Source organism: Asterias amurensis, chromosome 5 (assembly GCF_032118995.1).
Source record: "Asterias amurensis chromosome 5, ASM3211899v1".
Classification (NCBI taxonomy): Eukaryota; Metazoa; Echinodermata; class Asteroidea; order Forcipulatida; family Asteriidae; genus Asterias; species Asterias amurensis.
Window position 1 is genome coordinate 10,703,788 of NC_092652.1, and position 12,379 is coordinate 10,716,166.

At 40.4% G+C, this 12,379-nt stretch overlaps 1 protein-coding gene across 1 annotated transcript in view; it reads left to right on the plus strand.

The window, feature by feature from the left end:
- The window catches only part of LOC139937757 (condensin-2 complex subunit G2-like), a 30,131-nt gene that overhangs the window by 963 nt on the left and 16,789 nt on the right, over positions 1-12,379 (plus strand). Inside the window, exons 2-13 of the mRNA XM_071933054.1 lie at positions 923-1,017; positions 1,471-1,623; positions 2,479-2,599; positions 2,785-2,854; positions 3,812-4,034; positions 5,401-5,495; positions 6,303-6,372; positions 7,901-7,993; positions 9,105-9,197; positions 10,587-10,712; positions 11,564-11,743; positions 11,854-12,006. Coding sequence (XP_071789155.1) covers positions 928-1,017; positions 1,471-1,623; positions 2,479-2,599; positions 2,785-2,854; positions 3,812-4,034; positions 5,401-5,495; positions 6,303-6,372; positions 7,901-7,993; positions 9,105-9,197; positions 10,587-10,712; positions 11,564-11,743; positions 11,854-12,006 — 1,467 coding nt within the window. The 5' untranslated portion in view covers positions 923-927. The remainder of the gene's footprint in view (positions 1-922; positions 1,018-1,470; positions 1,624-2,478; positions 2,600-2,784; positions 2,855-3,811; positions 4,035-5,400; positions 5,496-6,302; positions 6,373-7,900; positions 7,994-9,104; positions 9,198-10,586; positions 10,713-11,563; positions 11,744-11,853; positions 12,007-12,379) is intronic.

The following is a 12,379-nucleotide window of genomic DNA, read 5'->3' on the forward strand; positions in this document are numbered from 1 at the left end:
TTATGGTAAGCGTATTTCACGGGTTGGCGGCAAATTTGTTTGCCCAATTTCGTGGCTCTACTTACCGTAAGCACAGAATCGACGCTTACGGAAGCAGGGAAATCTGTGCTTATGGTAAGCGTATTTCACGGGTTGGCGGCAAATTTGGGCTTCTTCGCGTGCATACTCAACGCTACTTTGCATACAAGGCTAGCACAAAATTATGCTAATTACATTCACGCATGCGTACAGACCCTGTTGGTTGGCAAACGCCTAGAGTTGTGCATTAAGCAGACGCGCAATCGCATCTGCGTCACGCACCCATTAGCCGTGTACAAAACCGCGCAATGCTCCCTCATTTTGCCAACCAAAACGTTAGTGCGCACGCGCTATGTGCAATTTACATATTTCATGGGAAGGGTCTATTCCCTACGCTTTGCATGAAGTAGGCTCCTATGAACTGGGCGTTCATCATCATCATCATCATCAAGTTCACTCTCGTCGAACTGCAACAAAAGCACGCCACACATAATGATCTCCCATGGCTGTCCTGGGCCCAATTTCAAAGAGCTACTAAGCACAAAAATTTGCTTATTATGAAATCTCTTCCTTGATTAAAACAGGATTACCAACCAAATTTCCACTCGTGCATTTTGCTTGTTATTGGTATTCAGCTGTTGTTTTCTTATCCTGAAAATCACGTGGAAATTTGGTTGGTAATCCTGTTTTCATCAAGGCAAAAATTTCATGCTAAGCAAATTGTTGTGCTTAGCAGCTCTATGAAATTGGGCCCTGATCTCAGCTGCAGATGTTAGCTCAGTACCACGATGCAACTGGTCAACGTAGGTTTTTATTTCGCAGAGAGTGAGTTGGCTTGCAGCTATCTCTGAATGACATACCCAGTTACCTTGTTAACATTTCTATTTTTTTGGTTCATTTGCAGGCACAATGGTGGCGCCAAGCAGTATGCGTGAAATGTTCTTACAAGCTGTGGAGTGTGATGATCGAGATGAATTTATTCGTTTTGTTCGACGCCATGTAAGTCAGTCAAGAAGTTATGGGGGGAGGGAGAGGTGGAGTGGGTAACATTAAAGAATACATTATCCACTCTTATCATTAGGTTTTTATTGTGTTTTGATCGTGTCGACTTGAAGAGGTGAAAGATCTGTTCACATCAGCCCGAGTGGGGAACTCACCATTGCTAACAGGACTAGAGTTGCATGGAGACCACGATGACTACGACTAGCCAGCAAGAGCAGTTAGAATCTCATTTCACTATTCACCAATTAATTTTGTTACAGCTAGTTCATACAAGTATCACATTTTGTACGGATACTTTTTGACTCTTATAAATCTACATTGTAACAAGCCAGACCACCTGGAGAGTATTGTGACTGTTCACAAGGTGTTTTAAATAGCGTTTGGCCAGCAGACCATTGTTAAGGGAAATTGATGGAAATTACTTTGTTCTCTCTCTCTCTCATGCTACAGAATGCCAAAGATGATGATTTCACTATGGAAGAGCTACTGCCAAGCTTTGCCCGCAAACAGCATGATCGTATCTGGACTGGTCTCAGTCAGATGTGTACATCATTACTCCTTAATTCACCATTTGAAAATGATGAGGAGGAGACAGGGAACAAGGTCAGTACAAACTTAGTCAGTTATTTTGTTTATTTACTGCATTTGCGCTTTGGGCACATTGAGGGGGGCTGCACTTTCTCTGTTCTGTTACTGTTTAAAGATACTGGACACTATTGGTAGTTGTTAAAGACCAGTCTTCTCACTTTGTGTATCTCAACACATGCACAACATAACAAACCTGTGAAAATTTGAGCTCAATTGGTCGTTGAAGTTGCGAGATAATAATGAAAGGAAAACACCCTGGACACATGAAGTTGTGTGCGTTTAGATGGTTGATTTCGAGACCTCAAATTCTAAATCTGAGGTCACGATATCAAATTTGTGGAAAATTACTTCCTTCTCGATAACTAAGTCACTTCAGAGGTAGCCGTTTCTCACAATGTTTTATACCATCAACCTCTCCCCATTACTCGTTACAAAGTAAGGTTTGATGCTAATAACTATTTTAAGTAATTACCAATAGTGTCCACTGCCTTTAATTGTTGTAATACTTGATCGTTTGAAACATGTCATATTATGTGATGTATATTTTTACATTTTATTCCATATTTCTAATGAAACAGTCAATTAAAAAGTAGGGGGACATCTGATATGCTGCCCCCCCCCCTTCCCCACCCATCGATGCCCTTGAACACAGTGGGCCATTTTATAGAGCCAAAATTTTGACCCCATAAAATGGCAGACCGGTTTCTTCAAGATGTAAAAGGAAAACCTTGCAATTTTGAGGCATATTCTACTTTTAAGTTATCTATCTACCAAATGCATTTCATAACAAATGTTCTCAAACTCTTTTCAAAGACCAACTCGTCCGATCCAAGGCAACGTGTTACCCTTAACCTTTTCTCTATTACTCAGGATGCAACCCCCTTGACCCATGCATGTCTCCAAGGCGTTGTCACTGTGGCTACAGCTTGTCTAGCCATGGAGAAACCTGTAGTGTCTGACCATATGCTGGAGACTGCAATTATTCTTCACGGTAAGTGAGTTTTGCTCTCAGTTTCTGCTCTTCCTAAAATTTCTGGTTATAATTAGTCCCCCATTTGTTCCATGGAATCCTGGAACACCCATAAATAATCGTAATATATATATTAACATTCCAAATTATACAGATATAACAAGTTTCAGTTTATTCACAATTTCCGTGTTTGTTATTGTATGCAGGAGTGCTATTGGATCTTCCAGATTGTGCTAGTAAACTGCAGCAAGGGATTGCCAAGCTTTGTGAAAAGTGGTATGTTTGACTGTAACTTTAAGATTTAATTTCTTGGTAGTGAAATAACATCTTAACTTGATTTAAAGCCATTGGACCCTTTCGGTAAACAGTATTGTCCAAGGCCCACACTTCGTGTATCACAACTTCTATATCAAATAACAAACCTGTGCAAATTTAGGCTCAATCGGTCATCAGAGTCGGGAGAAAATAACGGGAAAACCCACTCTTGTTTCCGCACGTTTCGCCATGTCATGACATGTGTTTAAAATAAATCTGTTATTCTCGATATCGAGAATTGATAATTGTTATAATGTTTTCTCAAAAAGTAAAGCATTTCATGGAATAATATTTCAAGGGTAGTCTTTCACCACTACCTTCTGTAAACCCTGTAAGTTATTTGTAAATCTGTGAACTTTTAATTTTTTTTCTGTTCAGAAAGTGTGTAATGGCTTTAACTGGATTTTTCAAAGTGTATCTGTTATGGAGTCCAAAGCGGCTGAAAATGGCTTGTACTTAATCGCCCAAAGCAGCTAAAAAAAGGCTTGTAGCAAAATGCCCAGAGCAACCGAAAGTGGCTTGACAAAAATGCCCAGTGCTGCTGCAAATGGCTGCCTGATCTGACCTATTTTCTCTCCATCAAAAAGGTCAAAGTAAGGGGCATGTTCCGAAATGACATGATTCAAATGTTTTCCAGGTAAACAAAGTCTCCTGACGACAGACAGAGAACACTGTCCGAAACGTTGAAAGAGATTTATCTACATGGTGCCACTGCAAAAATAATTTGTATCGTATGTTCCCAAAAACAAAACCAAATTTAAGTTTTAGATGAAATATTGTTTTTAAAAAAATCCAATAAAACCCATAGGGGTATGGTGATAGTCTTGCGGCAACGAATGGTCTCTTAAGGCGTAAAGCAGGCCTGGCTTAAAGGATGTGTACTTACAATTAAACTAAACTCTACTCACATGATTCAAGGTGGACCAATGAACACGCAGGGAAGGAAGAGCTAGTTGCCAATACCCTGATGTACTACCTAGTAAGGAGCCTACAGCCTTCAGCTACAGTCGCTGATGTCAAGAGTGTGGATAGTCTACGTCAAGCACTACTTCAAATCAAGATGGACGATGACAGTAGTACAACAATCAAAGACTTGCTGGAGCAGTGTGTTACTAGACCAAACTATCTCAAGCAAGATAAGGTGTGGTTTCATCATTGATATGTATACAGTTTGACCAGACTTAAGGCTTCGCTTGTCCCCAGCGCTTTGCTTGAACCAAAGGCGCAGGGATGGGCAAACATATCATGCACTGTCATTGGTTTCATAATGCGCAGTCCCATCGTGCATCACATTCACACTGCACTTCGACGAGGCTCACCCAGTCAGCCCCCAGTGCCCTGCTTGTGGAGTGGGTCACTTGGGGGTGACTTTGCTCGTCCCCCAGCGCTTTGCTTTAACCAAAGGTGCAGGGATGGGCAAACATATCATGCACTGTCATTGGTTTCATAATGCGCAGTCCCATCGTGCATCACATTCACACTGCACTTCGACGAGGCTCACCCAGTCAGCCCCCAGTGCCCTGCTTGTGGAGTGGGTCACTTGGGGGTGACTTCGCTCGTCCCCCAGCGCTTTGCTTTAACCAAAGACGCTGGGATGGGCAAAAGTATCATGCACTGTCATTGGTTTAATAATGCGCAGTCCCATCATGCATCACACTCACTCTGCGCCATATTTATATGCACTGCATACATGACAAACTTCCTGAACAAGAATCTGTGCAAGCGCTTAGCCCATCCCAGCAGTCCTGGATAGACTGGCCGCTGGGGCCGAGCGAAACTTAAGGCTCGCTGAAGCTGCCTGGTTGCTTTTTGTGATTTTGTAAAAATTTAATTTCTTCACACCAGAAATATGAAGTAGACGTTTTGCACTGCGTACCAACGAAAATTACTCGTGCCCAGTTTCATAAAGCTGTTAAGCAGAAAATAATGCTAAGCAAATAATGAGTGGGGCACTAGTGGCAACAGTGTAAACTTTATGGATAACCTTTTTAAATTAAGCAACACTTAAAGGGACATGTTGCCTTGGATCGGGCGAGTTGGTCTATGAGAAGCGTTTGAAACCGTTTGTTATAAAATGCATATGGATAGAAAGATGTTTTAAAAGTAGAATAGAATGATCCACACAAATATGCCTCTAAATTGCATGGTTTTCCTTATACGACGTGAACTAAGACTTCTAACCATTTTGTGGAGTCAAGTTTTTGACTCCATAAAATCGGTGACCGTGTTAGTTCACATCGTATAGGGAAAACTACACAATTTCGAGGCACATTTGTGTGGATCATTATATTCTACTTTCTAAACCATTATCAATTTCAATAAAAAAATTGTTTCAAACGCCTTTCATGGGCCAACTCGATCGATCCAAGGCAACGTGTCTCTTAAATTTTTTCACAGTAACTTTTTATTTTTGTTTTAATAGTGTAAAGTTGGTATTTATTCTTGACCAGTAAGAATCTTAAATATATCTTGGTTGATATGATGATGATATCGTTGTTCCTATCTAGGGTCGTCGTTTCTTGAGTTTTCTCTTCAGTTTAAATCTAGCCTTTACAGAGAGACTTCATAAGGCCATCAAGTCTCAACTACCATCCTCGCCAAGGTAATCAATTTTATATTGTTGATTATAATAATAACAAATTATTATATAGCGCATTTCACAATAACCCGGCAGGCCTGATACTTCACGGAGACAATGAAGGCGATTGACTCCGTGGCCCCTGGTCATTGCCTTGGTGCCCTTGAAATGCTACAGTACAAATGTTCTCATAGGGTGCCCTTTACCAAAGAGAAAATGCCTTGGTGCCCTTGCCCTTTCAAAAACGAAGCATACAGGGCTCAGTATCAACGCGCTTATTGCCCTGCAGCTGATTTCTCGAAACCCTCTGATTAATCCTATCTCGAGTTAGGTCGAGTAACCTGTTCCAATTTAGGATGTGTTCAATGCGTCCTACGTCTGTGGATATGGAACTTAACTCGTCCCAAGTCCTGAGATTAACCCTAAGTTAGGAAGAGTTTGGTGAAATTGACAGTTGGTCATGGGGCCAATAACGACCCTTTAATCTTTCTCAGCTCCCTGGGAAGTATACATGTACAGCCCTGAGCTGCTGTGGCGCTCCATTGGCTTTTTCATACACAATATCACTCTCTACCCTCGCAGGTACCCATTTTTACCCATGGGGAAGAGAAGCAGTTATAGTTAAGTGGCTTGCTCGAGGACACAAGTGCCACGACCGGGATACGAACCCAAACTCCGGTGACTAAACCACCCGAACTTGAAACCAATGTAAGGGCGGGATAGCTCTGTCGGTAGAGCACTCGTGTGCTGTGTTTCAAGAGGTAGTTGGTTTGAGTCTTCGTTAGCTTATTTTTGTGCTCACTTATTTTTAATTTAATTGTACACTCACAGGGCACAGATTGACTTCTATGGTGAAGTATACTTCAAAGCGTGGAGAGTTGCAACCGGTCCTACTTTAGAGGTAACTTTTAATATGACATGGCCTGACAAAAATGTTTTTATAGTTTATTTCTCTGAACGAATTTTGACATATAATGATGCTTCTAAACGATTGTTAGTGGCAGATTTTTTTGTGTACAACACCTTAAATGAAAGCTTATGTCAACTTTGTTTAAAGTCACGGAACACGTTTGGTAATTGTCAAAGACCAGTCTTCTCACTTGGTGTATCTCAACATAAGCATTAAATAACAAGCCTGTGAAAATTTAAGCTCAATTGGTCAAAGAATGAAAGAAAAGATACCCCTTGTTGGACGAATTTGTGTGCTTTCATATTTAGTGAGAAATTACCTCTTTTTTCAAAATCTATGCTACTTTAGAAGGAGCCGTTTCTCACATTGTTTTATACTATCAACAGCTCCCCAATGCTCGTTACCAAGTCAGTTTTTAAGTTTAAATTTGTTTTAAATAAATACAAAACGTGTACCTTCCCTTTACATCTATAACAGTAGCTATTTAAAAATGTAGGTCTAAATGTTAGGGTCAAATCTGGCAAAAAAAAAACACTTGCATATAAACTTATTATGTTTTTTTGACACCATGTCCTTTGTGTAAACGTCTATAATGCTATTTGTCCCTCCTATGTTTACAGTAGACCTTTCTAGCGCAACATCACAGCCCAAGGTTTTGCCAATTGAGGTTGGAAAACTATGGAAGGCCATAACTGCAAAACAAAAACAGATGGCTACTATTTGTAACAATGTCACACAACTATTCAAAAATAGTGTTGATGAACTTGTTACAACCAAATCAACCAATCATTGGAGATATTCTGTTAAATTGAAAGCTTGCAATTTTTTTTAAATTTGATCAGAACATCTGTTAATACGATTGAAAATTTTACTAACATTCAGCATTCCATGCTAACAATAGAAAAGCCTATTGACCCCTTGCACGTACATCACACATGGCGACTGATGCCTAGCTCGGTAGGCAGTAAGATTTACATGTATTAACGCCGTGTTGCCTGAAATGCGCACTTCACTGCATAACACACAGCATAGAGTTATATATAAAAACCCACAGTGAAATTGCCCACCAGTATGGTGCATTCAAGATTTTTCTGAGAATGACGTCAGGTGAAATGGGTCAATAGACCTTTCTTTTGCAACGTCACAGCCCGAGTTTTTGCCAACCAAGGTTGGAAAACTATGGAAAGCCATAAATGCAAATTAAAAACAGAGCGCTACTGTTTGTGACAATGTTACAAAAATGTTATGGAAGGTATTTTATTTAATTGAAAGTTTGTAGAAAATGTTGAATTTGGTTAATACATCTGTTAATACGAATGAGTGTTTTACTAACATCCGGTCGTCCATCCAATCAACAATGGGAAGGCCTATACATAGAGATCAAGGCTTTCAGAGAAGTAGTCTGGTTCCTTGTGTTTCTATTGTTGTGACCATATAATAATGTACAAGGAACCCAATCAAAGATGGATGCCATATGACCGAACGACTATTTTACCTGACATTCTTTTTTTCACTGCAGAAACTGGAGGTTTATTGTATTCAGGACTTAATGTACCATGCTGTACATGCTTCACGTGTAGGTGCTCGATCCTTGGCCTCAACACTGAGACAGGTGAGTGGAAACTCTTTATATACAAGCATGATTATCTTCCTACTTAATAACAACAGCAATAATCGTTTTTTATATAGTGCTTTATACACTCGAAGGGGAGTCTCAAAGCGCTTTCAATGGATTTCTCAAAAGAGTTAGGACTAGTCCTATCTCGAGTTAGGACGAGTTACTCATCCTAACTTAGAAAAACAAGTTTTTAATATCTCCTAACTCTTTGTGAAATCGACCCTAGGTCACTGGACCATTTAATTCATTCTATAAACCATCTCAGCTCACTGGGGAGTACACAGCCTGTGCTGCTGAATATGTGTAGCACTAAGCTAATCAATCACAAGAACCATCTCTGCCCTCGCAGCTACCAATTAACCCCTTGGTCGAGAGACACAATCATAGTAAAGTGTCTTGCTCAAGGACACAAGTGTCAAGACTGGGATTCGAACCCACAGTCTGCTGAACAGAAACACCAGAGCTTGAACTCAGTGTTCTTATCTGCTCACCCATGACACCCCACTATGGCTCATTTCCATTGAAGTGGAACAATCGCTTTAGAAAAAGAACAATTAAAAATATCTGTGAGGGGATCTGGGCCCAGGTGTAATAATAATAATAATAATAATATTAATATCGAAGTCTTATATAGCGCAAGTATCTACCAAACAAGGTACTCAAGGCGCTGAGTATATACAAACTTTCAGAAAGATAGGTTATTGCAATGATGAATTTTGAGACCCAATTAGTTATCACCTGATAAGGGTTTACAAGGTGCTGCGGCGCATTAAGCAACCACAGCCAGGAACACCGGGGCAAACCCCTTCTCTTTCCGATAAGTGCACTGGGTTCTTTTACATGCGTTACACAACACATGGGACCAACTGCTTTACGTCCCATCCGAAAGACGAAGCAATGGTCAAGTGTCTTGCTTTAAGGACACAAGTGTCACGGCTGAGGATTCAAACCCACACTCTGCTGATCAGAAACACCAGAGTTTGAATTCGGTGATCTTAAACGCTCGGCCACGACACTTCCACCACTATAACAAACAAGCGGGCAATAATGATTTCAGCCTTATGATTTGCTGACGAGTGTCATTGTGTTTTGTGTTCTCTTACAGCTCTTGAGTTACTTCACCAAGCAGAAGAGGCAGCAAGGAGTAGATAAGATGCTCTTAACTCTGTATGAACCGATCATATGGAGAGCAGTCAAGGTAAGATGGTCATGCAACAGATTTCACGAAACGCTAGATTAATCCTATCTCAAGTTAGGACCAGTAACCTGTCCTAATTAAGGATGGGTTCACTACGTCCTAACGCATTGGATATGAAACTTAACTCATCCTTAAAGATAAATCCTAAGTTTAGGAAGATTTTGGTGAAATCAACAGCTGCTCTTATTTCAGTCCAATAAACAGTTCTAAGAACTTCTAAACCATAACTTGGTTACACTATAAAGACAGATAATGGTTTATGTATACACTTGGATTTAACTGCGAATCTCCAGTACCAGGTGATTATAGACATGGGCTTTTGGAATTTCAAAAGCATTTGTTATGAAATTCTTATTGTTGGAAAGACGTTTTAAAAGTACAACATTATGAGCCACACAAATAAGCCATTTTAATGTTTTAACAAAGAAAGATTGTAGTTTAATATTTTTGAAGTTCTTATCCAGGTTTGATTTCCTAAAAAGTATACCCGCTTTAATAAACCTCTTATCTATTAAGCAGCATCTGAACTCTTAGGTTGACATAAAGAATAGATATAAACTGATGTTTCCTCTGTATTTGTAGGTACCTGGGGCCAATTTCATAGCGCTGCTAAGCACATAAATTTGCTTAGCATGAAATTTTGGGCTCGATAAAAACAGAATTACCAACCAAATTTCCACGCGTTTTTGAGGATAAACAAACAACAGCTGAATACAAGTAACAAGCAATATGCAAAAAATGGAAATATGGCTGGTAATCCTGTTTTTATCAAGAAAAGAAATTTCATGCTAAGCAAATTTGTGTGCTTAGCAGCGCTATGAAATTGGGCCCAGGTAGCTGATATGTTTCCTCTGTATTTGTACCAGGTGGCATGCAAGTGTTCGTGCAGGCGCTGCCGCAGCCTCGCTACCATGGGCAGCGCGGCGTATCGATACCTCTCGTCACTAACCCCTGGGAGGGATGTACGTGGAAACAACGCTGATTGGCTCAGGAAATTGGGGTTGCATTAGATGTCAAGTGCGTGTGCGCGTAGTTTTAAGATATCTGTATGTTGACCATGCCCACATTTTTTTAAAACAAAAACATTCTTTAATACGAAAGACATGCGTGTGCGCGTAGAAAATATTGAATAATGAATATGTACGCTCATTAATGGCTCATTTAAATATGCCAGCATATAGCACATTTAAATGTGCCACATCCAGGGGTTATGATCGAGCAAGGCATGCTGGGGAAAAATGGCGCGGTAAGATCAATCACCCCTGGGAACGAGGTTGGCACTGCAGCTCTCCTTGTTTTTAGATTGACATAAAGAATAGATAAAAACTAATGTTTCCTCTGTATTTGTAGGTACCAGTGGCTAATATGTTTCCTCTGTGTTTGTACCAGGTGGCTAATGCAAGTGTTCGTGCAAATGCTGCAGCTCTCCTTGTGGATACGTTTCCTCTTCAAGATCCTGAATCAAATAAGGAAGACTCAGATGCCCTCACACAGAAGCAGTTTGACATTCTCCAGGTAAAGTTCTCTTCTTAAAGACACTGGACACTATTGGTAATTTTTTAAGACCAGCCCTCTCACTTGGAAGTGATTGAGAGCACCCTCACGCGGTCACATATATGGCCCATTGCTGTGGGTGCCGTCGGTTTATTCAAGGCCTGGGAGTTATTTAAGAGTTGATCGATATTCTAATATCATGTCACATATATGGCCCATTGCTGTGGGTGCCGTTGGTTTATTCAAGGCCTGGGAGTTATTTAAGAGTTGATCGATATTCTAATATCATGTTTGATCTTTTCTATTGAACCTTTCTATTGATCCTTATAGGATCTTCTAGATGACCCGTGCCCTGTTGTCCGAGTGACTGGTATTCATGGTTTATACCGTATTGCCAGTGTGTTCTGGGAGGTCATACCTTCTACTCTGGAGGGATTCATGACTAAGCTTGTTAGAGACATGTATCATGCTTATAAACTTATATTTTCTATGAACCTTGACCCCTATGGATCTTCTAGATGACCCATGCCCTGTTGTCCGAGTGACCGGTATTTATGGTTTATGCCGTATTGCCAGTGTGTTCTGGGAGGTCATACCTTCTACTACTCTAGAGGGATTCATGACTAAGCTTGTTCGAGACATGTATCGTGCTTATAAACTGATATTTTCTATTGAACCTTGACCGTTTAGGATCTTCTAGATGACCCGTGCCCTGTTGTCCGAGTGACCGGTATTCATGGTATATGCCGTATTGCCAGTGTGTTCTGGGAGGTCATACCTTCTCCTACTCTAGAGGGATTCATGACTAAGCTTGTTCAAGACATGTATCGTGCTTATAAACTGATATTTTCTATTGAACCTTGACCATTTAGGATCTTCTAGACGACCCATGCCCTGTTGTCCGAGTGACCGGTATTCATGGTATATGCCGTATTGCCAGTGTGTTCTGGGAGGTCATACCTTCACCCACTCTGGAGGGATTCATGACTAAGCTTGTTCGAGACATGGCGTTTGATGTCAGTACAGCAGATGTCAGAGTTGCTGTTTTTAAGGTAAGAGAAAATAAATTAGTGAGGTTATAAGATTGCTTTGAATATTTTTTTTAGTAGGTACTTGTTTTCTTGGATGTGATTTGACCTTTGACTTGACTTACCCCCTCTAGGGTTTGACGTTCTTGCTGGATAACCACCTCAGTCACCCGCTGATGAAAGGCCTGCTCCTTGTCTTCAAAGATTTCATCCACGACTCTTCTGAGAAAGTACGTGTTGCCTTTGTTGATCTGTTGATCAAGGTGAAAGGACTCCGAACCATAAAGGTAACAATCAAAAAATGCTATTGCTTTTACCTTTTTATTTAAGGTCAGCCACTTTGAAAGTGATTTTCTGTCACTATTGGCTATCCCTGCCAGGGTTCTTGTCTTTTGTTTTGTCTCTAGTGTTTTGTGTTCCACCCCCACTGGAGGTGTTTCCTACACAATCCTTGTATCTGCCCGCGGCCAGGCCATGCCAGGCCAGGTTTCTCAGTAATTTGCCAGTGTTTTTACATATTTGTATTCCTATTATAACCATTGTGCCACAAATATTTTGTGTGCTCTCTGAAGCATGTCTCATATTCAAATATGTTAGTGAGAAATTACCTCTTTTTCCAAAACTACATTACTTCAGAGGAAGCCGTTTCTCACATTGTTT